General features: G+C 45.2%; 1 protein-coding gene across 6 annotated transcripts in view; it reads right to left on the bottom strand.

Annotated features, from left to right (window-relative positions):
* LOC109898230 (tight junction protein ZO-1) overlaps nucleotides 1-26,610 on the bottom strand; it is a 199,749-nt gene that overhangs the window by 34,908 nt on the left and 138,231 nt on the right. For 3 of the 6 annotated variants that reach the window (XM_031832990.1, XM_031832986.1, XM_031832991.1), the window contains exons 2-9: nucleotides 22,103-22,210; nucleotides 18,190-18,376; nucleotides 15,771-15,915; nucleotides 9,598-9,737; nucleotides 8,657-8,762; nucleotides 5,198-5,348; nucleotides 1,493-1,601; nucleotides 996-1,215 (exon numbers count right to left, since the gene is read on the bottom strand). In XM_031832990.1, the coding sequence (XP_031688850.1) occupies nucleotides 996-1,215; nucleotides 1,493-1,601; nucleotides 5,198-5,348; nucleotides 8,657-8,762; nucleotides 9,598-9,737; nucleotides 15,771-15,915; nucleotides 18,190-18,376; nucleotides 22,103-22,210 (1,166 nt within the window). The remainder of the gene's footprint in view (nucleotides 1-995; nucleotides 1,216-1,492; nucleotides 1,602-5,197; nucleotides 5,349-8,656; nucleotides 8,763-9,597; nucleotides 9,738-15,770; nucleotides 15,916-18,189; nucleotides 18,377-22,102; nucleotides 22,211-26,610) is intronic. The other 3 variants (XM_031832992.1, XM_031832989.1, XM_031832988.1) reach the window with 3 other exon arrangements.

Below are 26,610 nucleotides of genomic sequence, written 5' to 3'. Positions count from 1 at the left end.
ACCTCTAAAGGGCTTTGATGTGTCCGTGACACTGTCCAGGAAACTTGGCATGGCTAACGTTAATACTGTCAACAGAGGCACTTACATGGCTATGATAATCATATCAAATGTGGTTTAAGTTACGAGAGGACAACGTGACATTAACATTGTTATGATAAATGGTGACCAGTGCGAAATCTTGTGCCACTATAATTTTAACTGTATTTATATGATTGTCTTAACCAGGTAAGTTATATGGAACACGTTCTCTTTTCAAATAAACAAACTGACTTCTGTGATACAAATACCTAAGAGGAGCCAAATGGGTAGGATCGAAGAAGAGGACAGAATAGCAGAAGGAGAAGAGGACAGAATAGCAGAAGGAGGAGACAGAATGGCAGAAGAAGAGGACAGAATGGCAGGAGGAGGAGACAGAATGGCAGAAGAAGAGGACAGAATAGCAGGAGGTGGAGACAGAATGGCAGAAGAAGAGGACAGAATAGCAGGAGGAGGAGACAGAATGGCAGAAGAGGACAGAATAGCAGAAGGAGGAGACAGAATGGCAGAAGAAGAAGAGGACAGAATAGCAGGAGGAGGAGACAGAATGGCAGAAGAAGAGGACAGAATGGCAGGAGGATGAGACAGAATGGCAGAAGAAGAAGAGGACAGAATAGCAGGAGGAGGAGACAGAATGGCAGAAGAAGAAGAGGACAGAATGGCAGGAGGATGAGACAGAATGGCAGAAGAAGAGGACAGAATGGCAGAAGAAGAAGAGGACAGAATAGCAGGAGGAGGAGACAGAATGGCAGAAGAAGAGGACAGAATAGCAGAAGAGGACTGAATAGCAGGAGAAGAGGACAGAATAGCAGGAGGAGAAGAGGACAGAATAGCAGGAGGAGAAGGGGACAGAATAGCAGGAGGAGGAGACAGAATAGCAGAAGAAGGACAGAATGGCAGAAGAAGAGGACAGAATAGCAGAAGAAGAGGACAGAATAGCAGAAGAGTGTCATCATAACCTGTTCTTGTTAGGTATGATGCCTCTCTCCACCTCCTGATGGTTCTTCCCTATTCGGATGGCCAGCCAAGAGCCCAGCTTGCCGTTGTACAGGGTGTCCACCACTCTGAACACCTCTCCCTTGTTGAAGCTCAGGCCGTACGGAGACTCCTTCTCATACTCAAAGTGGGTCCGGATGTAGAACGAGTCGCCCACATCAGACTCCACGATTCGCCGGTACACTGGAGCCAAACACAGACAGAGTCAGAGGGAGGAGAAGAAGTCCAATACATATACATCTCTGGTAGTAGTTAAACTGGTCCCAATTCACTTCCTTTACCTTTTACCTTGACCCTAATATACTGGGATTGCAGATCTGTAAAATGGAATCAATATGGTGGAAGCTTCACCCCTAAACTGATCATACCTATCCAGACCCTTCAGAGTGGGGTGGGGTGGGGGGGGGGGACCAGCTCAGTTTATTTTTCATCCAGTTTCCTCTCGTCCTCCTGCACTCACCATCCTTCTTCTTCTGGGCCAGGATGGTGACCTCTTCACCTTTAGGGAGGTCAAGGAGGAACAGAACCGCCTCTTCTCGGATGATATTAGCAAAATCCACATTATTAACCTGGGAAAAACAGGGAGCTGTACGGTTATTCTTTTCATTCGTTTAACGTTTTTTTTGAGAAAAAAACATTTATCCTGTCGACTATGTATCCTTAGAAACCATCGTGGACAACTAAAAAGTGTTGGATAAGTTTTCACTCGTGACCTGGGAAAAGGTTATGGGCTCAATTCCCCCCCCCCCCCCCAGGGATCACATACACTTACTAAAATGTAGGCACTGCCATACAGCTGAAGTCGGAAGTTTACATACACCGTAGCCAAATACACTTAAACTCGTACATTTAAACTTTTCACAATTGCTGACATTTAATCCCAGTCAAAATTCCATGCCTTAGGTCAGTTAGAATCACCACTTTATTTTAAGAATGTGAAATGTCAGAATAATAGTAGAGAGAATGATTTATTTCAGCTTTTATTACTGTCATCACATTCCCAGAGGGTCAGAAGTTTACATACTCAATTAGTATTTGGTAATATTGCCTTTAAATTGTTAAACTTGGGTCAAACGTTTCGGGTAGCCTTCCACTAGCTTCCCACAATAAGTTGGGAGAATTTTGGCCCATTCCTCCTGACAGAGCTGGTGTAACGGAGTCCTGGGGTCATTGTCCATTTGGAAGACCCATTTGCAACCAAGCTTTAACTTCCTGACTGATGTCTTGAGATTTGCTTCAATACATCCACATAATTTCCCCCCCCATGATGCCATCTATTTTGTGAAGTGCACCAGTCCCTCCTGCAGCAAAGCACCCCCACAACATTACGCTGCCACCCCCGTGCTTCACGGTTGGGATGGTGTTCTTCGGCTTGCAAGCCTCCCCCTTTTTCCTCCAAACATAATGATGCTCATTATGGCTAAACAGTTCAATTTTTGTTTCATCAGACCAGAGGACAAAGTACGATCTTTGTCCCCATGTGCAGTTGCAAACCATAGTCTGGCTTTTTATGGCGGTTTTGGAGCAGCCTTTCAGGTTATGTCGATATAGGACTCATTTTACTGTGGATATAGATACTTTTGTACATGTTTCCTCCAGCATCTTCACAAGGTCCTTTGCTGTTGTTCTGGGATTGATTTGCACTTTTCGCACCAAAGTACGTTCATCTCTAGGAGACAGAACGCGTCTCCTTCCTGAGCGGTATGGCGGCTGCGTGGTCCCATGGTGTTTATAATCGCGTACTATTGTCTGTACAGATCAATGTGGTACCTTCAGGTGTTTGGAAATTGGTCCCAAGGATGAACCAGACTTGTGGAGGTCTACACTTTTTTTTCCTGAGGTCTCGGCTGATTTCTTTTGATTGTTTTTAAAATTTTTATTTTTTACCTTTATTTAACCAGGCAAGTCAGTTAAGAACACGTTCTTATTTTCAATGACGGCCTGGGAACAGTGGGTTAACTGCCTGTTCAGGGGCAGAACGACAGATTTATACCCTGTCAGCTCAGGGGTTTGAACTCACAACCTTCCGGTTACTAGTCCAACGCTCTAACCACTAGGCCACCCTGTCAAGCAAAGAGGCACTGAGTTTGAAGGTAGGCCTTGAAATACATCCACGGGTACACCTCCAATTGACTCAAACAATGTCAATTAGCCTATCAGATGCTTCTAAAGTCATGACATAATTTTCTGGAATATTCCAAGCTGTTTAAAGGCACAGTCGACTTAGTGTATGTAAACTTCTGACCCACTGGAATTGTGATACAGTGAATTATAAGTGAAATAATCTGTCTGTAAACAATTGTTGGAAAAATTACTTGTGTCATGCACAAAGTAGATGTCCTAACCGACTTGCCAAAACTATAGTTTGTTAACAAGAAATTTGTGGAGTGGTTGAAAAACAAGTTTTAAATGACTCCACCCTAAGTGTATGTAAACATCCGACTTCAACTGTATATTACACATGAGCTGTGGTTAAATGGTGCTGATGGTCTACATGTCTTAATGTTTATACAACATCAGCGTTTTAAAACAGATTCTTCAGGTCTTTTGTATACTTTTTAGCCAGTAGTTCTGAAAGTAGTGCTCATGAGCCAAAAGTGGTCCCCCAAAATGGTGTACTACGTCACATCATGTGCACCATGTAATTTCTCTCTCTCCCAAGCTGAAGCTCATTGGTGGAAATCTAATTACTCGGGGGCTGACTAATTGAGGGGATTTGCTGGCTAATTGAGGTAAGACAGTAATTCTGATCATAGATGATGCATGCATGACACATCCAGCCCAAAACGAGATTTTAAAAAAATACTTAGCAGTTGCCAAAGTTCTGGAGCATGTCTTTACACCTCTAAAATGTTTACATAACATCCTTTAGCGTCACCCCCGGCGACGACAACCCTGACAGAGTTTTACTGCACTCTAAACTAAAAATCCACACCATTACTAAGACCCACGCATTACACATTTACGCTCGCAGAGAGACGAGGAGGAGGCGGAATGTAAACAGAAAAAGATATACAGCTCGGAGGGAGGAAGAGAAATGGGACAAACCGAGATAGAAAGGAAAACAGTTTTTAGTAGTGATGCCGGTTGCTAGGAGACAGGAATGTTAGAGCAGCCGGGTTTAAAAAACGTTAATAAATCACAGAAGAGAAGCTTTTGGATACGTCCCCTAATGGGCCCTGGTCACAACTTGTGCACTATGTAGAGAAAAGGCTGTCATTTGGGACGCAGACATTGAGATTACAAACCAAGGCCCTGTGAAAACACGGCTACCGTTACAGACACTGTTAACCACGTTGTAAAAAAAAAAACACTGAATAGAGTGTAGCATCTTGTTGTTGTTGTTTAGGCGGCCATTTTACTTTGGTATCCTCTCTGAAGCATCTTGTTGTTTAGGTGGCCATTTTACTGTGGTATCCCCTGCAGCATCTTGTTGTTGTTGTTGTTTAGGTGGCCATTTTACTGTGGTATCCCCTGCAGCATCTTGTTGTCTGGTGGCCATTTTACTGTGGTATCCCCTGCAGCATCTTGTTGTTGTTGTTTAGGTGGCCATTTTACTGTGGTATCCCCTGCAGCATCTTGTTGTTTAGGCGGCCATTTTACTGTGGTATCCCCTGCAGCATCTTGTTGTTTAGGCGGCCATTTTACTATGGTATCCCCTGCAGCATCTTGTTGTTGTTGTTTAGGTGGCCATTTTACTGTGGTATCCCCTGCAGCATCTTGTTGTTTAGGCGGCCATTTTACTGTGGTATTCCCTGCAGCATCTTGTTGTTGTTGTTTAGGTGGCCATTTTACTGTGGTATCCCCTGCAGCATCTTGTTGTTTTCGGCAGCCATTTTACTGTGTGAACACGTATTTGCTAGTATATGCAACGTCACCCTTTCTTCTTCAATTCCAGTGGCAACTAAAATGGGATTTCTGTGCAATGAAATTCAGTAGCTGCTAGCATTGATTAAATTTGTGTAGGCATTCACTTACACGTTAGGCTACACAGCATGTCACTTTGACGAGGATCATTTTAACACAGCGAACGATTTTATCCTATGCAATTTACAGTACAGTGAGTGCAACTACATACATTGTGGATGTGATCCCTGTGGAAATTGAACCGACAACCTTCGTGTTGCTGTAGTGAGTGTGTAGTTGCTGCTGTATCGTGTCTCACCCTGAGAATTTGATCCCCCTCCTCCAGACCCTCCTTAGCCGCTGGGCTATCCTCCAGGACTCCTGCTACAAAGATGCCCACATCGTTCCCCCCTGCCAGCCTCAGACCCACACTCTCCCCCTTCTTAAACTTCACCAGCTTCATACTTGGCCTAGGGAGAGTGGGGGAGGATGGGAGAGAGGAGACAGGGTGGGATGGGGGAGAGAGGAACCAGGTGGGATGGGGGGGACAGACAGTTAAAGAACCACTCTGTGATATTTATGTTTTTGGAAATAAGGAGTATCACCCATAGAAATATACTTTCTAGAATGGCTATTCCCATTCAAGTCAGTGGTCTGATGGGCTTTGTCCCTTCTAGAAATTCAAATTCTATGATGTCACCTGCCAAAGATCAGTGAAGTTTAAACGTCATATAGTCATGGCTGGTCATGGCTCACATCAACACTAGAGGTCGACCGATTATGATTTTTCAACGCCAATACCAATTATTGGAGGACCAAAAAAAGCCGATAAACGGTTAATCTGACTATTTTTATTTATTTATTTGTAATAATGACAATTACATCAATACTGAATGAACACTTATTTTAACTTAATACATCAATAAAATCAATTTAGCCTCAAGTAGATAATGAAACATGTTCAATTTGGTTTAAATAATGCAAAAACAAAGTGTTGGAGAAGAAAGTAAAAGTGCAATATGTGCCATGTAAGAAAGCTAACGTTTAAGTTCCTTGCTCAGAACATGAGAACATATGAAAGCTGGTGGTTCCTTTTAACATGAGTCTTCAATATTCCCAGGTAAGAAGTTTTAGGTTGTGATTATTATAGGAATTATAGGACTATTTCCCTCTATACCATTTGTATTTCATTAACCTTTGATTATTGGATGTTCTTATAGGCACTTTAGTATTGCCAGTGTAAAGGTATAGCTTCCGTCCCTCTCCTCGCTCCTACCTGGGCTCAAACCAGGAACACATCGACGACAGCCACCCTCGAAGCAGCGTTATCAATCGCTCCACAAATCAATCAATCATAATCACTAGATAACTACACATGGTTGATGATATTACTAGTTTCCCTAGCCTTGCAGAGCAAGGGGAACAACCACTCTAAGTCTCAGAGCAAGTGACGTTTGAAACGCTATTAGAGCGCACCCCGCTAACTAGCTAGCCATTTCACATCGGTTACACCAGCCTAATCTCGGGAAATGATAGGCTTGAAGTCATAAACAGCGCAATGCTTGAAGCATTGCGAAGAGCTGCTGGCAAAACGCACAAAAGTGCTGTTTGAATGAATGTGTACGAGCCTACGACCGCTCAGTCAGAGCTTAGTTATAACATAATAACACACAGAAATACGAGCCTTAGGTCATTAATATGGTCGAATCCGGAAACTATCATCTCGAAAACAAGACGTTTATTCTTTCAGTGAAATACGGAACCGTTCCGTATTTTATCTAATGGCGTTGCATCCATAAGTCTAAATATTGCTGTTACATTGTTATAACCTTCAATGTTATGTCATAATTACGTAAAATTCTGGCAAATTAGGCGGCCCAAACTGTTGCATATACACTGACTCTGCGTGCAATGAACTACTAACCTGGATTTCTTTTAGCTAAATATGCAGGTTTAAAAATATATACTTCTGTGTATTGATTTTAAGAAAGGCATTGATGTTTATGGTTAGGTACACATTGGAGCAACGTCAATCCTTTTTCACGAATATGCACCGCATCGATTATATGCAACGCAGGACACGCTAGGTAAACTAGTAATATCATCAACCATGTGTAGTTATCTAGTGATTATGATTGATTGATTGTTTTTTATAAAGATAAATGTAATGCTAGCTAGCAACTTACCTTGGCTTACTGCATTCGCGTAACAGACAGGCTCCTCGTGGAGTGCAATGTAATCAGGTGGTTAGAGCTTCGGACTAGTTAACTGTTAGGTTGCAAGATAAGCTGACATGGTAAAAATCTGGCGTTCTGCCCCTGAACAAGGCAGTTAACCCACTGTTCCTAGGCCATCATTGAAAATAAGAATGTGTTCTAAACTGACTTGCCTAGTTAAATAAAGGTGTAAAAAAAATTATATATCTTTTTTTAATCGGCCAAATCGGTGTCCAAAAATACAGATTTCCAATTGTTATGAAAACTTGAAATCGGCCCTAATTAAATCGGCCATTCCGATTAATCGGTTGACCTCTAATCAACACCATTATCCCAGAAACCCTAGATCCACAGATGATGCAATCCTCTATTGCACTCCACACTGCCCTTTCCCACCTGGACAAAAGGAACAGCTGTGAGAATGCTATTCATTGACTACAGCTCAGCGTTCAACGCCATAGTGCCCTCAAAGCTCAGCAATTAGCTAAGGACCCTGGTACTTAACACCTCCCTCTGCAACTGTATCCTGGACTTCCTGACGGGCCGCCCGCAGGTGGTGAGTGTAGGTAACAACACATCCGCCACACTGATCCTCAACACAGGGGCCCCTCAAGGGTGCGTGCTCAGTCCCCTCCTGTACTCCCTGTTCACTCATGACTACACGGCCAGGCACGACTCCAACACCATCATTAAGTTTGCAGTGTGGTGCCAAGACAACAACCTCTCCCTCAATGTGATCAAGACAAAGGATATGATTGTGGACTACAGGAAAAGGAGGACCGAGGACACACCCATTCTCATCGACGGGGCTGCAGTGGAGCAGGTTGAGAGCTTCAAGTTCCTTGGTGTCCACATCACCAACAAACTAACATGATCTAAGCACACCAAGACAGTCGTGAAGAGGGCACAACAAAACCTATTCTCCCTCAGGAAACTGAAAAGATTTGGCATGGGTCCTCAGATCCTCAAAAGGTTCTACAGCTGCACCATCGAGAGCACCTTGACAGGTTGCATCACTGCCTGGTATGGCAACTGCTCAGCCTCCGACCGCAAGGCACTACAGAGGGTAGTGCGAACGGCCCAGTACATCACAGAGGCCAAGCTGCCTGCCATCCAGGACCTCTACACCAGGCCGTGTCAGAGGAAGGCCCTAAAAATTGTCAAAGACTCCAGACACCCTAGTCATAGACGGTTCTCTTTGCTACCGCACGGCAAGCGGTAGCGGAGTGCCAAGTCTAGGTCCAAGAGGCATCTAAACAGCTTCTACCACCCCAAGCCATAAGACTCCTGAACACCTAATCAAATGACTAACCAGACTATTTGCATTGCCCCCCCCCCCCCCTTTAGCATTGGCCTCCCCCTCGTAGGATACTGTTAGAGACTTGTGAACAGATACTTCTACATACCGTAGGATGCTGTTAGATACTTCTACATACCGTAGGATGCTGTTAGACTGGTGAACAGATACTTCTACATACCGTAGGATGCTGTTAGACTGGTGAACAGATACTTCAACATACTGTAGGATACTGTTAGACTGGTGAACAGATACTTCTACATACCGTAGGATGCTGTCATCATGGGCAGCGCTGGGCACAGGGGCATCAGCGGGGCTGACTGGCAGGTCCACGTCAGGCTGGCCTGGCTGGGCATATACTGGCTTGGGTTCTGAGGAAAAACACGCACGCACAGAGAGAGAGAGAGACAGAGACAGAGACAGACAGAGACAGAGACAGAGACAGAGAGAGACAGAGACAGAGAGACAGAGACAGAGAGAGAGAGAGAGAGAGAGAGAGAGAGACAGAGACAGAGACAGAGACAGAGACAGAGACAGAGACAGAGACAGAGACAGAGAGAGAGAGAGAGAGAGAGAGAGAGAGAGAGAGAGAGAGAGAGAGAGAGAGACAGAGACAGAGACAGAGACAGAGACAGAGACAGAGACAGAGACAGAGACAGAGACAGAGACAGACAGAGACAGACAGAGACAGAGACAGAGACAGAGACAGAGAGAGAGAGAGAGAGAGAGAGAGAGAGAGACAGAGATAATATCATCTGCACTATTCATACAAGAGGATGTACTGACACCTCTCAACACACAGACCATGAGGCAAATCCTCAAGGAACAAAATGTGTGCATACACTCTCTCACAAACGGAAGCACACGAACACACAGCCACACAGAGACACTCAGTTGGCTGCAGGGCAGTAGGGGGAACGTCAGAGTCCATCAACTCACACTACAGTCTAAATACAGACTGCAGCCTCAACCAAGCTCAGCTCAGCTCAGCTCAGCTCAGCTCAGCAATCTCATCATGGTAGCTGGGCTCAAACATTTGTACATGTTAAGTGTATTGCTCAAGGGTACAAAGGCAGTAGGCATCTAGCGTAGCTAAAATCCACAGAAATTGTATCCTGTTGGACTTGGGATTCAACCCTGCGACCTTCTGGTTGAACTATCTAACATTTAGGTTACCGGTTAAGGTTAATGGTTAGTTGTTCTGACCTGGTAGAGGAGGGACCGGTTTCTCTTCCCTGGTGACAGACTTCTCCAGGGGTTTGGGCAGGGCAGGAGCCTGCTCCGCTAGCTTGGGTGGCACCGCTGTCGGCTTCGAGATCCTCTCCTCCTCCTCACGACTTCTGTGACTGGGAAAAAAAAGGGGGGGGAAAAAATGGTTAAATTGTTGTTATTTCATACATTTGATCCAAAGCGATTTACAGCACAGGAAGTGCATACATTTTCAATATGTGCAAGTGATCCGTGCAGGAATTGAACCCAGAAACTATACATCTGGCCTTGTTATCAACAGTCTGTTATCAACAGACCCTCAAAGAACCAGGGATGTGGTACAATTCAACAAACACTGTATATCAATACATACGCAGAACTGGTTTGAGCCTCTGCCCTCTGGCACATATGCTAAGTGGTTAGGACTAGTTACATGCTAAGTGGTTAGGGCTAGTTAATGCTAAGTGGTTAGCGCTAGTTATATGCTAAGTGGTTAGGGCTAGTTACATGCTAAGTGGTTAGCGCTAGTTATATGCTAAATGTTCTGGGCTAGTTATATGCTAAGTCCACGTAGCATGTAACTAGCCCTAACCACTTAGCATATAACTAGCCCTAACCACTTAGCATGTAACTAGGCCTAACCACTTAGCATGTAACTAGCCCTAACCACTTAGCATGTAACTAGCCCTAACCACTTAGCATATAACTAGCCCAGAACACTTAGCATATAACTAGCACTCACCACTTAGCATATAACTAGCCCAGAACACTTAGCATGTAACTAGCCCTAACCACCTAGCATGTAACTAGCCCAGAACACTTAGCATGTAACTAGCCCATCACCACTTAGCATATAACTAGCACTAGCCTTTGGGCTAGTTACATGCTAAGTGGTTAGGGCTAGTTACATGCTAAGTGGTTAGTGCTAGTTACATGTTAAGTGGTTAGGGCTAGTTACATGTTAAGTGGTTAGGGCTAGTTACATGCTAAGTGGTTAGGGCTAGTTACATGCTAAGTGGTTAGGGCTAGTTACATGCTAAGTGGTTAGGGCTAGCTAGTTACATGCTAAGTGGTTAGGGCTAGTTACATGCTAAGTGGTTAGGGCTAGTTACATGCTAAGTGGTTAGGGCTAGTTACATGCTAAGTGGTTAGGGCTAGTTACATGCTAAGTGGTTAGGGCTAGTTACATGCTAAGTGGTTAGGGCTAGTTACATGCTAAGTGGTTAGTGCTAGTTACATGCTAAGTGGTTAGGGCTAGTTACATGCTAAGTGGTTAGGGCTAGTTACATGCTAAGTGGTTAGTGCTAGATACAGTGCATTCGGAAAGTATTCAGAACCTTTGACTTTTTACACATTTTATTACGCTACAGCGTTATTCTAAAATGGATTAAATAGTTTTCCCCCTCAATCAACACACAATACTCCATAATGACATCACAATACTCCATAATGACATCACAATACTCCATAATGACATCACAATACTCCATAATGACAAAGCATAAACAGGTTTTTTGAAATGTTTTAATACATTTGCAAAAATTAACTGAAATATCACATTTACATAAGTATTCAGACCCTTTACTCAGTACTTTTGGCAGCAGTTCCAAAAGTCTTCCATTTAAGAATGACAGAGGCCACTGTGTTCTTGGGGACCTTCAATGCTGAAGAAATGTTTTGGTACCCTTCCCCAGATCTGTGTTTCGACACAATCCTGTCTCGGAGCTCTACGGACAATTCTTACAACCTCACGGCTTGGTTTTTACTCTGACATGCACTGTCAACTGTGGGACCTTATATAGACAGGTGTGTGTGCCTTTCCAAATCATGTCCAATCAATTGAATTTACCACAGGTGGACTCCAAGTTGTAGAAACATCAAGGATGATCAATGGAAACAGGATGCACCTCATAGCAAAATGGTCTGAATACTATTGTAAATAAGCTATCTGGGTTTTCTTTGGCAATTATTTTCTTCTAAAAACCTATTTTCTCTTTGTCATGATGGGGTATTGTGATGTCATGATGGGGTATTGTGATGTCATGATGGGGTATTGTGATGTCATGATGGGGTATTGTGATGTCATGACGGGGTATTGTGATGTCATGACGGGGTATTGTGATGTCATGACGGGGTATTGTGATGTCATGACGGGGTATTGTGATGTCATGACGGGGTATTGTGATGTCATGATGGGGTATTGTGTGTAGATTGATGAGGAAAAACATGTGTTTAATCCATTTAATCGAATAAGGCTGTAACGTAACAAAATGTGGAAAGAGAGAGAGAGAATTCTGTGTACTCTAGGTGCACTTCACTGTGTGCCTCTGGCCAAGAACCAGGAAAGGTTGGACTTAAAACAAACACACACTACTAACACCGAGGTCACAATAAATCATCCAAAACGGCAACAAATATATAACCTGGTCCAAGAGCTGTTTGTACTGTCTTGCCAACTCTGATGGTCATTGCCATGCCAAATACAAACAAGTTATGCAATGCCCATAAGAGTTGGCTATAGAACACATTTAAAAACACAATATGCAGAAATAGCTCAGCCATTTTCCTAGTTGCTAAAATTCTAAATAGTTTGCGACAAAACAAGCAGGTACGGTGCAAACAATTATTGTATAATCTAAACCACTCTGAACTATATTTTCCATAACCACATTTCCCCCCCCAGCTGTTTGAAGCTGGTGTATAAAACTGAAAGCATAGAAATAGCACAAATAGAACAGATCTACCTCTTCTTAGCCTGGCTTTCAATGAGAATGACAGATCTATATCACACGCTAGCTGTCCTGCAGAGTACTGTGGTTGGGAAACAGAGCAGAGGCCTGGTAAGTGGTGCTAGCTGTCTTGTAGGGCAGGAGTCAGCAGGGGTCGTCACGGGTCAACAGGGGAGTCATTGCATACCGTAGAAAGCTATTTATAACTTGTTAGAAATATCCAGATCAACTAGCCCATGTCAGCAATTTTTTTTTATGCTAACGTTTTTTTAGCTAGGTTTTTAAGGGCATAGATTTTGTAGTAATGTTCGAGTCACTCAAATATCACATGAACACACATTAGACATGGCAAAATGTATTGAATTGCAAGAAAATGAGCTTTAAAACTGCAAAATTGTATCTGCACCTCATGACAAAATGTGTAGAACTGCAAAAAATAAGCTTAAGAACATTCTAGATTTTCTCTCTGTCAACAGGAGGGGTGTGAACAGGGCTGCGGCGGTCATGAAATTTTGTCAGCATCATCAAGCAAATAACTGCCGGTTCTTGGCATCAGAGACAAAATTGTGCTGTTTTGAAACAAACTTTCTGAAATTCCTCTCGTCCCATCGCTGCGACTACCGTATGGACTCGGGAGAGGCGAAGGTCGAGAGCCACGCGTCCCTGAAAACACAACCCATACCAAGCAGCACTGCTTCTTGACACACAGCTCACTTAACCCGGTAAGCCAGCTTCACCAACATGTTGAGGAAACACTGTACAACTGGTCAACCGTGTCAGCGAGCATTGTACAGGAAACACTGTACAACAGGTCAACCGTGTCAGCGAGCACGGCCCGCCAAAGGAGTCGCTAGAACGCGAGGGAACAAGGACATCCCTGCCGGCCAGACCCTCCCCTAACGACACTAGGCCAATTGTGCGTCGCCTCATGAGTCTCCCGGTCACGGCCGGCTGCAACACAGCACCGGGATCAAACTCGGATCTATAGTGACACCGTTGTGCCACTCGGGAGGCTATTTTTTAGTTTTTCCATGTATGAATCTGTTATTCAATGCGTTTCTATGGGCTAATAGCAGTAAGGTCAAATTCGATGTTTCATCAAATATTTTTGTTATAGCTAAAGGTGTCCTTAAAACAATTCCCCTCCCCAGCCTTGAACTCTAGGGCAGGGGTATTCAACTGTGACCCTACAGGGGTCCAGAGTCTCCTGCTTTTCTGTTCTACCTGGTGTCCCAGGTCTAAAATCAGTCCCTGATTAGAGGGGAACAACGAAAAAGCGCAGTGGAACTGGCTTCAAGGACCAGATTTGAGTTTGAGGTTTCTAGTCTAGCTGTTTGAAGCTACTGTCTTGCAATTCTACACATTTTGTCATGGAACTGAGAAAAGAAAATGCAGTTTTATAGCACATTTCCTGCAATTCTACACATTTCGCCATCTGAGGGACTCATAATAACAAAAACAAATCATTGCCCCATGCCATGCCATTTTTTAAAATTTTGTTTAAAATCTTGTTTAAATCGTTTTAAGTTTACACTGAACATGTTTTGCCATTGCAATTTTTTTCTCTAAAATAAATAAATAAATCATCATAATGTTGTTTAAATATCCGCTAAACATGTGAACAATATTTTTTTAAATAAAAAAACACACAAAAAAACAGACACACACACACACACACACACACACACACACACACACACACACACACACGTGAAGGAATGAGTCTGCTCAATCAGGCTGGAGACAGCAAAAACAGATTTATTCAACACATCCTGAAAGAACCTTTCACTGCCAACTGATCTCCTGCGACTGACTGGGGGAAAAAAAAAATAGGTCATTCACAGATCAGCTAGATAAATCTATCTGCCCTAATCTCTCCTCTATGTCAATAACTTAACATAACTATCTGATCTCAATCTCCTTTAAATGCTACACAGCCAGAAATCACTGCGGCCTTGTTTTCTCTCATCACCAATGCTTTTGAAAGAGATGAACATTTCCTGGTATTTGTGTTTTAATCCGCTTTCACACACACACACACACACACACACACACACACACACACACACACACACACACACACACACACACACACACACACACACACACACACACACGTGATATTTACAGTGAGTAACAGCCTGTTATTAGCCCACTGTTAGAAGGCGTAGTCTCCTTGTGCCAAACACACAGTCTCTCTTCACCTTCCACACAGATCATGTGACTCTATGGATGTGACTACATCCACAGACTGTGTCCTGTGTGACTGACACTACATCCACAGGCTGTGTTCTGTGTGACTCTGACACTACAATCCACAGACTGTGTTCTGTGTGACTGACACTACATCCACAGACTGTTCTGTGTGACTGACACTACATCCACAGGCTCTGTTCTGTGTGACTGACACTACATCCACAGGCTCTGTTCTGTGTGACTGACACTACATCCACAGACTGTGTCCCTACTGGAGCCCTGAGCCAGAACAAGACCTGACACTCAATAACGGATGCACAGCATGTACATTAAACATACTATCAATCAGTACGTGTCTGTCCTTGAAGCTAAATTAATACTGCACCGTTTGACAGTGTAAAGCCATGGCTGCTAACTGAGCACTGATTTCCTGATATCAGCATCAATGTCAAACATAAAAGGGCACATCTAGGATTCACAAAACATTGATCAAATTCAAAAACACACGAGGGACACACACACACACAATTATAGCCAAGAGTATTCAGGGCACAGATGTAATCTTTATGGTTTAGTGGTCCTAAGTAATCCTTATCGGTAGGAAGGGGAGAAATATAGGGGTATTTTGAATTAATCTACATCAACATGGGGTAACTATCCATTTACTAATGTTCTCTATTTATTCAATATTCTGTCATCTGACAAGTACTGCGGGGCTCTACACAGCGGGGCTCTACACAGCGGGGCTCTACACAGTGGGGCTCTACACAGCGGGGCTCTACACAGCGGGGCTCTACACAGCGGGGCTCTACACAGCGGGGCTCTACACAGTGGGGCTCCTAGGGAACGGGGTGTCCAACTTACGGTATTCTCCAACTGAAGAGTCTTTGTTAAGTGGGCAAAAAAAACAAAAAATAGGAAAATAAAGACAAACCCTTAAAAACATTTACATTTCCAAATGTAAATGAGGTCAGTTACGGGTCGTAAAGACGTCATTTCAACTAGTTTTGCCCACCGGGTGAGAATTTCAAAAAAGCTCAAAGGCTGCCTTTTACACAGGCAGCCAATCCTGATATTCTGCAAAATGATTGGCAAAAGATCTGATCTGATTGGTCATAAGACCAATTAGTGGTAAAAGATCTGATCTGATTGGTCATAAGACCAATTAGTGGAAAAAGATCAGTATTCGGCTGCCTGTGAGCCTTTGAGTTTGACTGTGTCGCAGCCAGGTGGTGTGGCGTTTACCTGCCGTTGCTGATCTGTGGAGGGGAGTGTCTGGAGTGGTCGGAGGGATCAGATCGCCTGTCAGGGGAGCGGGACCGGCTGCTACGATGTCTGTCGTGGGATCGGTTGGAATGGTCGGACGCCACCGAATGGATATCTGAAATGTCTGTTGTTCAAAACACACACGCACACACACACACACACACAATATTCAACTACATAATGTACACTGGGAAAAAAAAATGAAAAACACAACATGCAACAATTTCAAAGATTTGATAGAGGTACAGTTCATATAAGGAAATCAGTCCATTTAAATAAATTCATTAGGCCCTAATCTATAGATTTCACATGACTGGGAACACAGGCATTGGTCACAGACCTTTAAAAAATGTTTTTTAAAGTAGTGGCGAAGATCAGAGAACCAGTCAGTATCTGGTGTGACCATTTCCCTCATGCAGCACAACACAACTCCTTCGCATAGAGTTGATCAGGTTGTTGATTGTGGCCTGTGGAATGTTGTCCCACTCCTCTTCAATGGCTGTGCGGAGTTGTTGGATATTGGCGGGAACTGGAACATGCTGTCGTACACGTTGTTCCTGAGCATCTCAAACATGCTCAAAGGGTGACATGTCTGGTGAGTATGCAGACCATGGAAAAACTGGGACATTTTCAGCTTCCAGGAATTGTGTACAGATCCTTGTGACATGGAGCAGTGCATTATCATGCTGAAACATGAGGTGATGGCGGGTGGATGAATGCCAGGACAATGGGGCCTCAGGATCTCGTTACGGTATCTCTATGCTTTCAAATTGCCAATGATAAAATACAACTGTGTTCGGCGGATGAATGGCACGACAATGGGCCAACAGAGTGCTCCGTGGTGGGGGCAGGTATAAGCTACAGACAGCAAACACAATTGCATTTTATTGATGGCAATTTGAATGTACAGAGATGCCGTGACGTTGACATCAGCAAACCGCTCGCCTACACAACGTCATACACTGTCTGCCATCTGCCCGATACAGTCGAAACCGGTATTCATCCGTGAAGAGCACACTTCTCCAGGGTGCCAGTGGCCATCGATGGTGAACATTTTCTCACTGAAGTCGAACTGTAGTCAAGTCAAGACAACGAGCACATAGTTAAGCTTCCCCGTGATGGTTTCTGACAGTTTGTGCCGAAATTCTTCGGTTGCGCAAATCCACAGTTTCGTCAGCTGTCCGGGTGGCTTGTCTCAGACGATCCCGAAGGTGAAGACGCCGGGTGTGGAGGTCCTGGGCTGGCGTGGTTAGATGTGGTCTGTGGTTGTGAGGCTGGTTGGACGTACTGACAAATTCTCTAAAACAATGTTGGAGGCGGCTTATGGTAGAAAAATTTACATTAAAAACAGCTCTGGTGGACATTCCTGCAGTCAGCATGCCAATTACACGCTCCCTCAATTTGAGACATCTGTGGCATTGTGTTGTGAGACAAAACTATACATTTTAGAGTTACTTTTTATTGTCCCCAGCACAAGGTGCACCTGTGTAATGATCATGCTGTTTAATCAGCTTCTTGATATGCCACATTTGTCAGGTGGAGGAATTATCTTGGCAAAGGAGAAATGCTCACTAACAGAGAAACATCAATTGGTGTATTTGAGAGAAATAAGATGTTTGTGCCTATGGAACATTTCTGGGATCTTTTATTTCAGCTCATGAAAACATGAGACCAACACTTTACATGTTGCGTTGATATGTTTATTCACTATAATATATGTCATTTAGCAGACGCTTTTGACCAAGGCGAATTAGCATATATTGTAATTCTTTACGTTTGATTTAATTCTTATTTTCAATGACGCCTAGGAACAGTGGGTTAACTGCCTTGTTCAGGGGCAGAACGACAGATTTCTACCTTGTCAGCTCAGGGGATCCGATCCAGCAACCTTTCGGTTAATAGTCCAACGCTCTAACCACTAGGCTACCTGCCGCCTCTACACTCTAACCACTAGGCTACCTGCCGCCTCTACACTCTAACCACTAAGCTACCTGCCTCCTCTACACTCTAACCACTAGGCTACCTGCCGCCTCTACACTCTAACCACTAGGCTACCTGCCGCCTCTACACTCTAACCACTAGGCTACCTGCCGCCTCTACACTCTAACCACTAAGCTACCTGCCTCCTCTACACTCTAACCACTAGGCTACCTGCCGCCTCTACACTCTAACCACTAGGCTACCTGCCGCCTCTACACTCTAACCACTAGGCTACCTGCCGCCTCTACACTCTAACCACTAGGCTACCTGCCGCCTCTACACTCTAACCACTAGGCTACCCGCCTCCCCATATAAAGTAAGGGGCTTCTCTTTCAGTAAAATGCAGCCACACCCAACAACCCTCAGCATTTAGCCTTTTTCCAGCTTTACGAAACAACGTGAGCACACACACACACACCTATGTAGTGTCCCTCACCGTCTCTGTCGGAGGCGTTGGCTGATGGGACACTGTCGTCCAGGTCTGGTATGTTCAGCAGCGTAGCTCTCTCGTCTCTCTGCACCACCATCTTTAGCTTGCCCTTTGACCTCTCAATCAGCTTCTTAGCGTCTATCAACGACAGGTTTTCTGTCACCGTGCCGTTGATCTGAGAGGAAACAAGCAATTAGTTACAAATGTTAAGAAATCACCTAAATGAACACAGCTTGGAGGAAACAACCAATTAGCTTGTCTGAGTGCAGGAGACAGTGGGGAAAAACATGTATTTAGCCTTCTCTCTCTCTACCTCTATCCTTCCCCTCTCTCTCTCTCTCCCTCTATCCTTCCCCTCTCTCTCTCTCTCTCTCTATCCTTCCCCTCTCTCTCTCTACCTCTCCCTCTCCACCTCTCTACCTCTCTATCTCTCTACCTCTCTCTCTCTCTCTCTACCTCCTCTCTCTCTCTCTCTCCTCTCTACTCCTCTCCTCTCTCTCCCTCTATCCTTCCCCTCTCCTCTCTCTACTCTCTCTCTCTCCCTCTATCCTTCCCCTCTCTCTCTCTACCTCTCTCTCTCTCTCCCTCTATCCTTCCCCTCTCTCTCTCTACCCTCTCTCCCCTCTATCCTTCCCCTCTCTCTCTCTCTCCCTCTATCCTTCCCCTCTCTCTCTCTCCTCTCTCCCTCTATCCTTCCCCTCTCTCTCCCCCTCTATCCTTCCCTCTGCTCTCTCTCTCCTCTCTCTCTCCTCATCCTTCCTCTCTATCCTCTCTCCCTCTATCCCTTCCTCTCTCGTCTCTCTCTCTCTCTCTCTCTCTCTCTATCTCCCTCTATCCTTTTCCTTCGTCTCTTCTCTCCTCTCTCTCTCTCTTCTCTCTCTCTCTCTCTCTCTCTCTCTCTCTCTCTCTCTCTCTCTCTCTCTCTCTCTCTCTCTCTCTCTCTCTCTCTCCTCTTTCCTCTCTCTCTCTCTCTCTCTCTCTCTCTCTCTCTCTCTCTCTCTCTCTCTCTCCTCTCTACCTCTCTCTCTACCCTCTCTCTCTCCCTCTCTCTCTCTCTCTCTCTCTCTACCTCTCTCTCCTCTACCTCTCTCTCTCTCTACCTCTCTCTCTCCTACCTCTCTCTCTCTCTACCTCTCTCTCTCTCTCTACCTCTCTCTCTTTCTACCTCTCTCTCTCGCCTACCTCTCTCTCTCTCTACCTCTCTCTACCTCTCTCTCTACCTCTCTCTACCCCTCTCTCTCTCTCTCTTCCCTCTCCTCTACTTCTCTCTCGCCTCTCTCTACCTCTCTCTACCTCTCTTACCTCTCTCTTCCCTCTCTCTTACCTCTCTCTCTCTACCTCTCTTCTCCCTACCTCTCTCTCTACCTCTCTCTCTCCTCTCTCTCTCTACCTCTCTCTCTTCCCCTCTATCCTTCCCTCCTCTCTCTCACCTCTCTCTACCTCCCTTATCTTCCCCTCTCTCTCTCTTCTCCCTCTCCTTCCCCTCTCTCCTCCTTCTCCTCTATCCTTTCCCTCTCTCTCTCTACTCTATCCTTCCCTCTCTTCTACTCTCTCTCTCTCCCTCTATCTTCCCCCTCTCTCTCTCTCTCTCCTCTATCCTTCCCCTCTCTCTCTTTACCTCTCTCTTCTATCTCCTCTCCTTACCTCTCTCTCTCCCTCTCTCTCTCTACCTCTCTCTCTCTACCTTCCTCTCTATTCTTCCCCTCTCTATCCTTCCCCTCTCATCTTCCCTCTCTATTCTTCCCTCTCTATCTTCCCCTTTCTCTCTCTCTCTACCTCTCTCTCTCTACCTCTCTCTCTACCTCTCTCTCTCTAACCTTCTCTCTCTACCTCTATCCTTCCCCTCTCTCTCTCTACCTCTCTCTACCTCCCTCTATCCTTCCCCTCTCTCTCTCTCTACCTCTCTCTCTCTACCCTCTCTCTCTACCTCTCTCTCTCTACCTCTCTCTCTCTACCTCTCTCTCTCTACCTCTCTACCTCTCTCTCTCTATCCTTCCCCTCTCTATCCTCCCCTCTCTCCTTCCCCTCTCTCTCCTCCCCCTCTATATTCCTTCCTCTCTCTCTTCCCTCTCGATCTTCCCCTCTCTCTCTATTCTCTCTCTCTCTCTCTCTCTCTCCTCTCTCTCTCTCTCTCCTCTTCTCTCCCTCTCTCTCTCTCCTCTCTTCTCTATCTTCTCTCTCCCTCTATCCTTCCCCTCTCTCTCCTCTTATCCTTCCTCTCTCTCTCTCTCTCTCTCTCTCTATCCTTCCTCTCTCTCTCTCCCTCTATCCTTCCTCTCTCTCTCTCTCTCTTCTCTCCTCTCTCTCTCTCTCTCTCTCTCTCCTCTCTCTCTACCTCTCTCTCTACCTCTCTCTCTACCTCTCTCTCACCTCTCTCTCTACCTCTCTTCTACCTCTCTCTCTCTCTCTCTCTCTCTCTACCTCTCTATCTACTCTCTCTTCTACCTCTCTCTCTTCTACCTCTCTCTCTCTCTACCTTCTCTTCTCTACCTCTCTCCTCTCTACCTCTCTCTTCTCTCCTCTACCTCTCTCTCTCTCTACCTCTCTCTCTCTCTACCTCTCTCTCTCTCTACCTCTCTCTACCTCTCTCTACTCTCTCTCTACCCCTCTCTCTCTACCTCTCTCTCTCTACCTCTCTCTCTCTACCTCTCTCTCTCTACCTCTCTCTCTACCTCTCTCTCTCTACCTCTCTCTCTCTACCTCTCTCTCTCTACCTCTATCCTTCCCCTCTCTCTCTCTACCTCTCTCTACCTCCCTCTATCCTTCCCCTCTCTCTCTCTCTCTCTCTCTCCCTCTATCCTTCCCCTCTCTCTCTCTCCCTCTATCCTTCCCCTCTCTCTCTCTACCTCTATCCTTCCCCTCTCTCTCTACCTCTCTCTCTCTCCCTCTATCCTTCCCCTCTCTCTCTCTCTCTCCCTCTATCCTTCCCCTCTCTCTCTCTCTACCTCTCTCTCTCTATCCTTCCTCTCTCTACCTCTCTCTCTCTAGCCTCCTCTCTCGTACTTCTCTCTCTTCCTTCCCCTCTCTATCCTTCCCCTCTCTATCCTTCCCCTCTCTATCCTTCCCCTCTCTATCCTTCCCCTCTCTATCCTTCCCCTCTCTCTCTCTCTCTACCTCTCTCTCTCTACCTCTCTCTCTCTACCTCTCTACCTCTCTCTCTCTACCTCTCTCTCTCTACCTCTATCCTTCCCCTCTCTCTCTCTACCTCTCTCTACCTCCCTCTCTCTACCTCTCTACCTCTCTCTCTCTACCTCTCTCTCTCTACCTCTCTCTCTCTACCTCTCTCTCTCTACCTCTCTCTCTCTACCTCTCTATCCTTCCCTCTCTATCCTTCCCCTCTCTATCCTTCCCCTCTCTATCCTTCCCCTCTCTATCCTTCCCCTCTCTATCCTTCCCCTCTCTATCCTTCCTCTCTCTCTCTCTCTCTCTCTCTCTCTCTCTCTCTCTCTCTCTCTCTCTCTCTTCTCTCTCTCTCTCTCTCTCTCTCTCTCTCTCTCTCTCTCTCTCTCTCCTTTCTCTCTATCCTTCCTCTCTCTCTCTCTCTATCCTTCCTCTCTCTCTCCCTCTATCCTTCCTCTCTCTCTCCCTCTATCCTTCCTCTCTCTCTCCCTCTATCCTTCCTCTCTCTCTCTCTCTCTCTCTCTCTCTATCCTTCCTCTCTCTCTCTCTCTCTATCCTTCCTCTCTCTCTCCCTCTATCCTTCCTCTCTCTCTCTCTCCCTCTATCCTTCCTTCCTCTCTCTCTCTCTCTCTCTCTCTCTCTCTATCCTTCCTTCCTCTCTACCTCTCTCTACCTCTCTCTACCTCTCTCTACCTCTCTCTACCTCTCTCTACCTCTCTACCTCTCTCTACCTCTCTCTACCTCTCTCTCTCTCTACCTCTCTCTCTTCAGGGCTTCTCACCTTCAGTACAAAGTCTCCCTCCTGTATGTTTCCGTCCCTGGCCGCCAGGCTCTCGGGTGAGATGTCCTTCACGAAGATGTGGCTGGCCAGGCGAAGGCCCATATTCTGCTTACGGACGTGACCGAACAGCAACAAAAGAGAGTGTTAGCATAGTGAGAGAATAGTATGATATAGCATGTTAGCACAGTATAACTAACATGTTAGCATAGCATGTTAGCAGTACAGCATGCTATATATAGCATGTTAGACAGTATAACTAACATGTTAGCATCGCATGTTAGCAGTACAGCATGCTGTAGCATGTTAGCATAGTTTAGCATGTTATAGCAAAATAAAACGTTTATTTCCCCCCCAAAACAACACTATTGATGAGTGTCGCGTGTTATAAACGTGTAGAACAGCGGTTATTCTACAACAAAATACTTTCTAAATACTTCTACATTAATGAGGATGATAACTAGACAACACACATCCCAACTAACCCTAACTAGACAACACACATCCCAACTAACCCTAACAACACACATCCCAACTAACCCTGACTAGACAACACACATCCCAACTAACCCCGACAACACACATCCCAACTAACCCTGACTAGACAACACACATCCCAACTAACCCTGACTAGACAACACACATCCCAACTAACCCTGACTAGACAACACACATCCCAACTAACCCTAACAACACACATCCCAACTAACCCTGACTAGAAAACACACATCCCAACTAACCCTAACAACCAACAATCCCAACTAAACCCCGACTAGACACACACATCCCAACTAACCCTGACTAGACAACACACATCCCAACTAACCCTAACAACACACATCCCAACTAACCCCGACTAGACAACACACATCCCAACTAACCCTGACTAGACAACACACATCCCAACTAACCCTAACTAGACAACACACATCCCAACTAACCCTAACAACACACATCCCAACTAACCCTGACTAGACAACACACATCCCAACTAACCCTAACAACACACATCCCAACTAACCCCGACTAGACAACACACATCCCAACTAACCCTGACTAGACAACACACATCCCAACTAACCCTAACAACACACATCCCAACTAACCCCGACTAGACAACACACATCCCAACTAACCCTGACTAGACAACACACATCCCAACTAACCCTAACTAGACAACACACATCCCAACTAACCCTGACTAGACAACACACATCCCAACTAACCCTAACAACACACATCCCAACTAACCCTAACAACACACATCCCAACTAACCCTGACTAGACAACACACATCCCCAACTAACCCCTGACCTAGACACACACATCCCAACTAACCCTAACAAACACACATCCCAATAACCCTAACAACCACACATCCCAACTAACCCTAACAAACACATCCCCAACTAACCCTGAACTAGACAACACCACATCCCAACTAACCCTAACAACACACATCCCAACTAACCCTAACAACACACATGGCCCAACTAACCCTAACAACACACATCCCAACTAACCCTGACTAGACAACACACATCCCAAACTAACCCTAACAACACACATCCCAACTAACCCTAACTAGACAACACACATCCCAACTAACCCTGACTAGACAACACACATCCCAACTAACCCTGACTAGACAACACACATCCCAACTAACCCTGACTAGACAACACCAATCCCAACTAACCCTGACTAGACAACACACATCCCAACTAACCCTGACTAGACAACACAATCCCAACTAACCCTGACTAGACAACACACATCCCCAACTAACCCTGACTAGACAACACACATCCCAACTAACCCTGACTAGACAACACACATCCCAACTAACCCTGACTAGACAACACACATCCAACTAACCCTAAATAGACAACACACATCCCAACTAACCCTGACTAGACAACACCACATCCCAACTAACCCTAACTAGCCAACACACATCCCAACTAACCCCGACAACACACATCCCAACTAACCCTGACCTAGACAACACACATCCCAACTAACCCCTAACTAGACAACACACATCCCAACTAACCCTGACTAGACAACACACATCCCAACTAACCCTGACTAGACAACACACATCCCAACTAACCCTGACTTAGACAACACACATCCCAACTAACCCTGACAGACAACACACATCCAACAACCCTGACTAGACAACACATCCCAACTACCCTGACTAGACAACACACATCCCAACTAACCCTGACTAGACAACAACACATCCCAACTAACCCTGACTAGACAACACACATCCCAACTAAACCCTGACTAGACAACACACATCCCAACTAACCCTAACCCCGACAACACACATCCCAACTAACCCTGACTAGACAACACACATCCCAACTAACCCTAACTAGACAACACACATCCCAACTAACCCTAACTAGACCAACACACATCCAACTAAACCCTGACTAGACAAACACACATCCCAACTAACCCTGACTAGACAACACACATCCCAACTAACCCTAACAACACACATCCCAACTAACCCTAACTAGACAACACAATCCCAACTAACCCTAACTAGACAACACACATCCCAACTAACCCTAACTAGACAACACACATCCCAACTAACCCTGACTAGACAACACACATCCCAACTAACCCTAACTAGACAACACACATCCCAACTAACCCTAACTAGACAACACACATCCCAACTAACCCTGACTAGACAACACACATCCCAACTAACCTGACTAGACAACACACATCCCAACTAACCCTAACAACACACATCCCAACTAACCCTAACTAGACAACACACATCCCAACTAACCCTAACTAGACAACACACATCCCAACTAACCCTAACTAGACAACACACATCCCAACTAACCCTAACTAGACAACACACATCCCAACTAACCCTGACTAGACAACACACATCCCAACTAACCCTGACTAGACAACACACATCCCAACTAACCCTAACTAGACAACACACATCCCAACTAACCCTGACTAGACAACACACATCCCAACTAACCCCGACAACACACATCCCAACTAACCCTGACTAGACAACACACATCCCAACTAACCCTGACTAGACAACACACATCCCAACTAACCCTAACAACACACATCCCAACTAACCCCTAACAACACACATCCCAACTAACCCTAACAACACACATCCCAACTAACCCTAACAACACACATCCCAACTAACCCTAACAACACACATCCCAACTAACCCTAACAACACACATCCCAACTAACCCTGACTAGACAACACACATCCCAACTAGACAACACACATCCCAACTAACCCCGACAACACACATCCCAACTAACCCCGACAACACATATCCCAACTAACCCTGACTAGACAACACACATCCCAACTAACCCTGACTAGACAACACACATCCCAACTAACCCTGACTAGACAACACACATCCCAACTAACCCCGACAACACACATCCCAACTAACCCTGACTAGACAACACATATCCCAACTAACCCTGACTAGACAACACACATCCCAACTAACCCTGACTAGACAACACACATCCCAACTAACCCTAACCCCGACAACACACATCCCAACTAACCCTAACAACACACATCCCAACTAACCCTAACAACACACATCCCAACTAACCCTAACAACACACATCCCAACTAACCCTAACAACACACATCCCAACTAACCCTACAACACACATCCCAACTAACCCTGACTAGACAACACACATCCCAACTAGACAACACACATCCCAACTAACCCCGACAACACACATCCCAACTAACCCCGACAACACATATCCCAACTAACCCTGACTAGACAACACACATCCCAACTAACCCTGACTAGACAACACACATCCCAACTAACCCTGACTAGACAACACACATCCCAACTAACCCCGACAACACACATCCCAACTAACCCTGACTAGACAACACATATCCCAACTAACCCTGACTAGACAACACACATCCCAACTAACCCTGACTAGACAACACACATCCCAACTAACCCTAACCCCGACAACACACATCCCAACTAACCCTAACAACACACATCCCAACTAACCCTAACCCCGACAACACACATCCCAACTAACCCCGACTAGACAACACACATCCCAACTAACCCTGACTAGACAACACATATCCCAACTAACCCTGACTAGACAACACACATCCCAACTAACCCTAACAACACACATCCCAACTAACCCTGACTAGACAACACACATCCCAACTAACCCTAACCCCGACAACACACATCCCAACTAACCCTGACTAGACAACACACATCCCAATTAACCCTGACTAGACAACACACATCCCAACTAACCCTGACTAGACAACACACATCCCAACTAACCCTGACTAGACAACACATATCCCAACTAACCCTGACTAGACAACACACATCCCAACTAACCCTGACTAGACAACACATATCCCAACTAACCCTAACAACACATATCCCAACTAACCCTAACAA

This window comes from Oncorhynchus kisutch, linkage group LG10 (genome assembly GCF_002021735.2).
Source record: "Oncorhynchus kisutch isolate 150728-3 linkage group LG10, Okis_V2, whole genome shotgun sequence".
Classification (NCBI taxonomy): Eukaryota; Metazoa; Chordata; class Actinopteri; order Salmoniformes; family Salmonidae; genus Oncorhynchus; species Oncorhynchus kisutch.
Note: the sequence above shows the minus strand (reverse complement) of the source record. Positions and strands in the feature narration are given on the sequence as shown.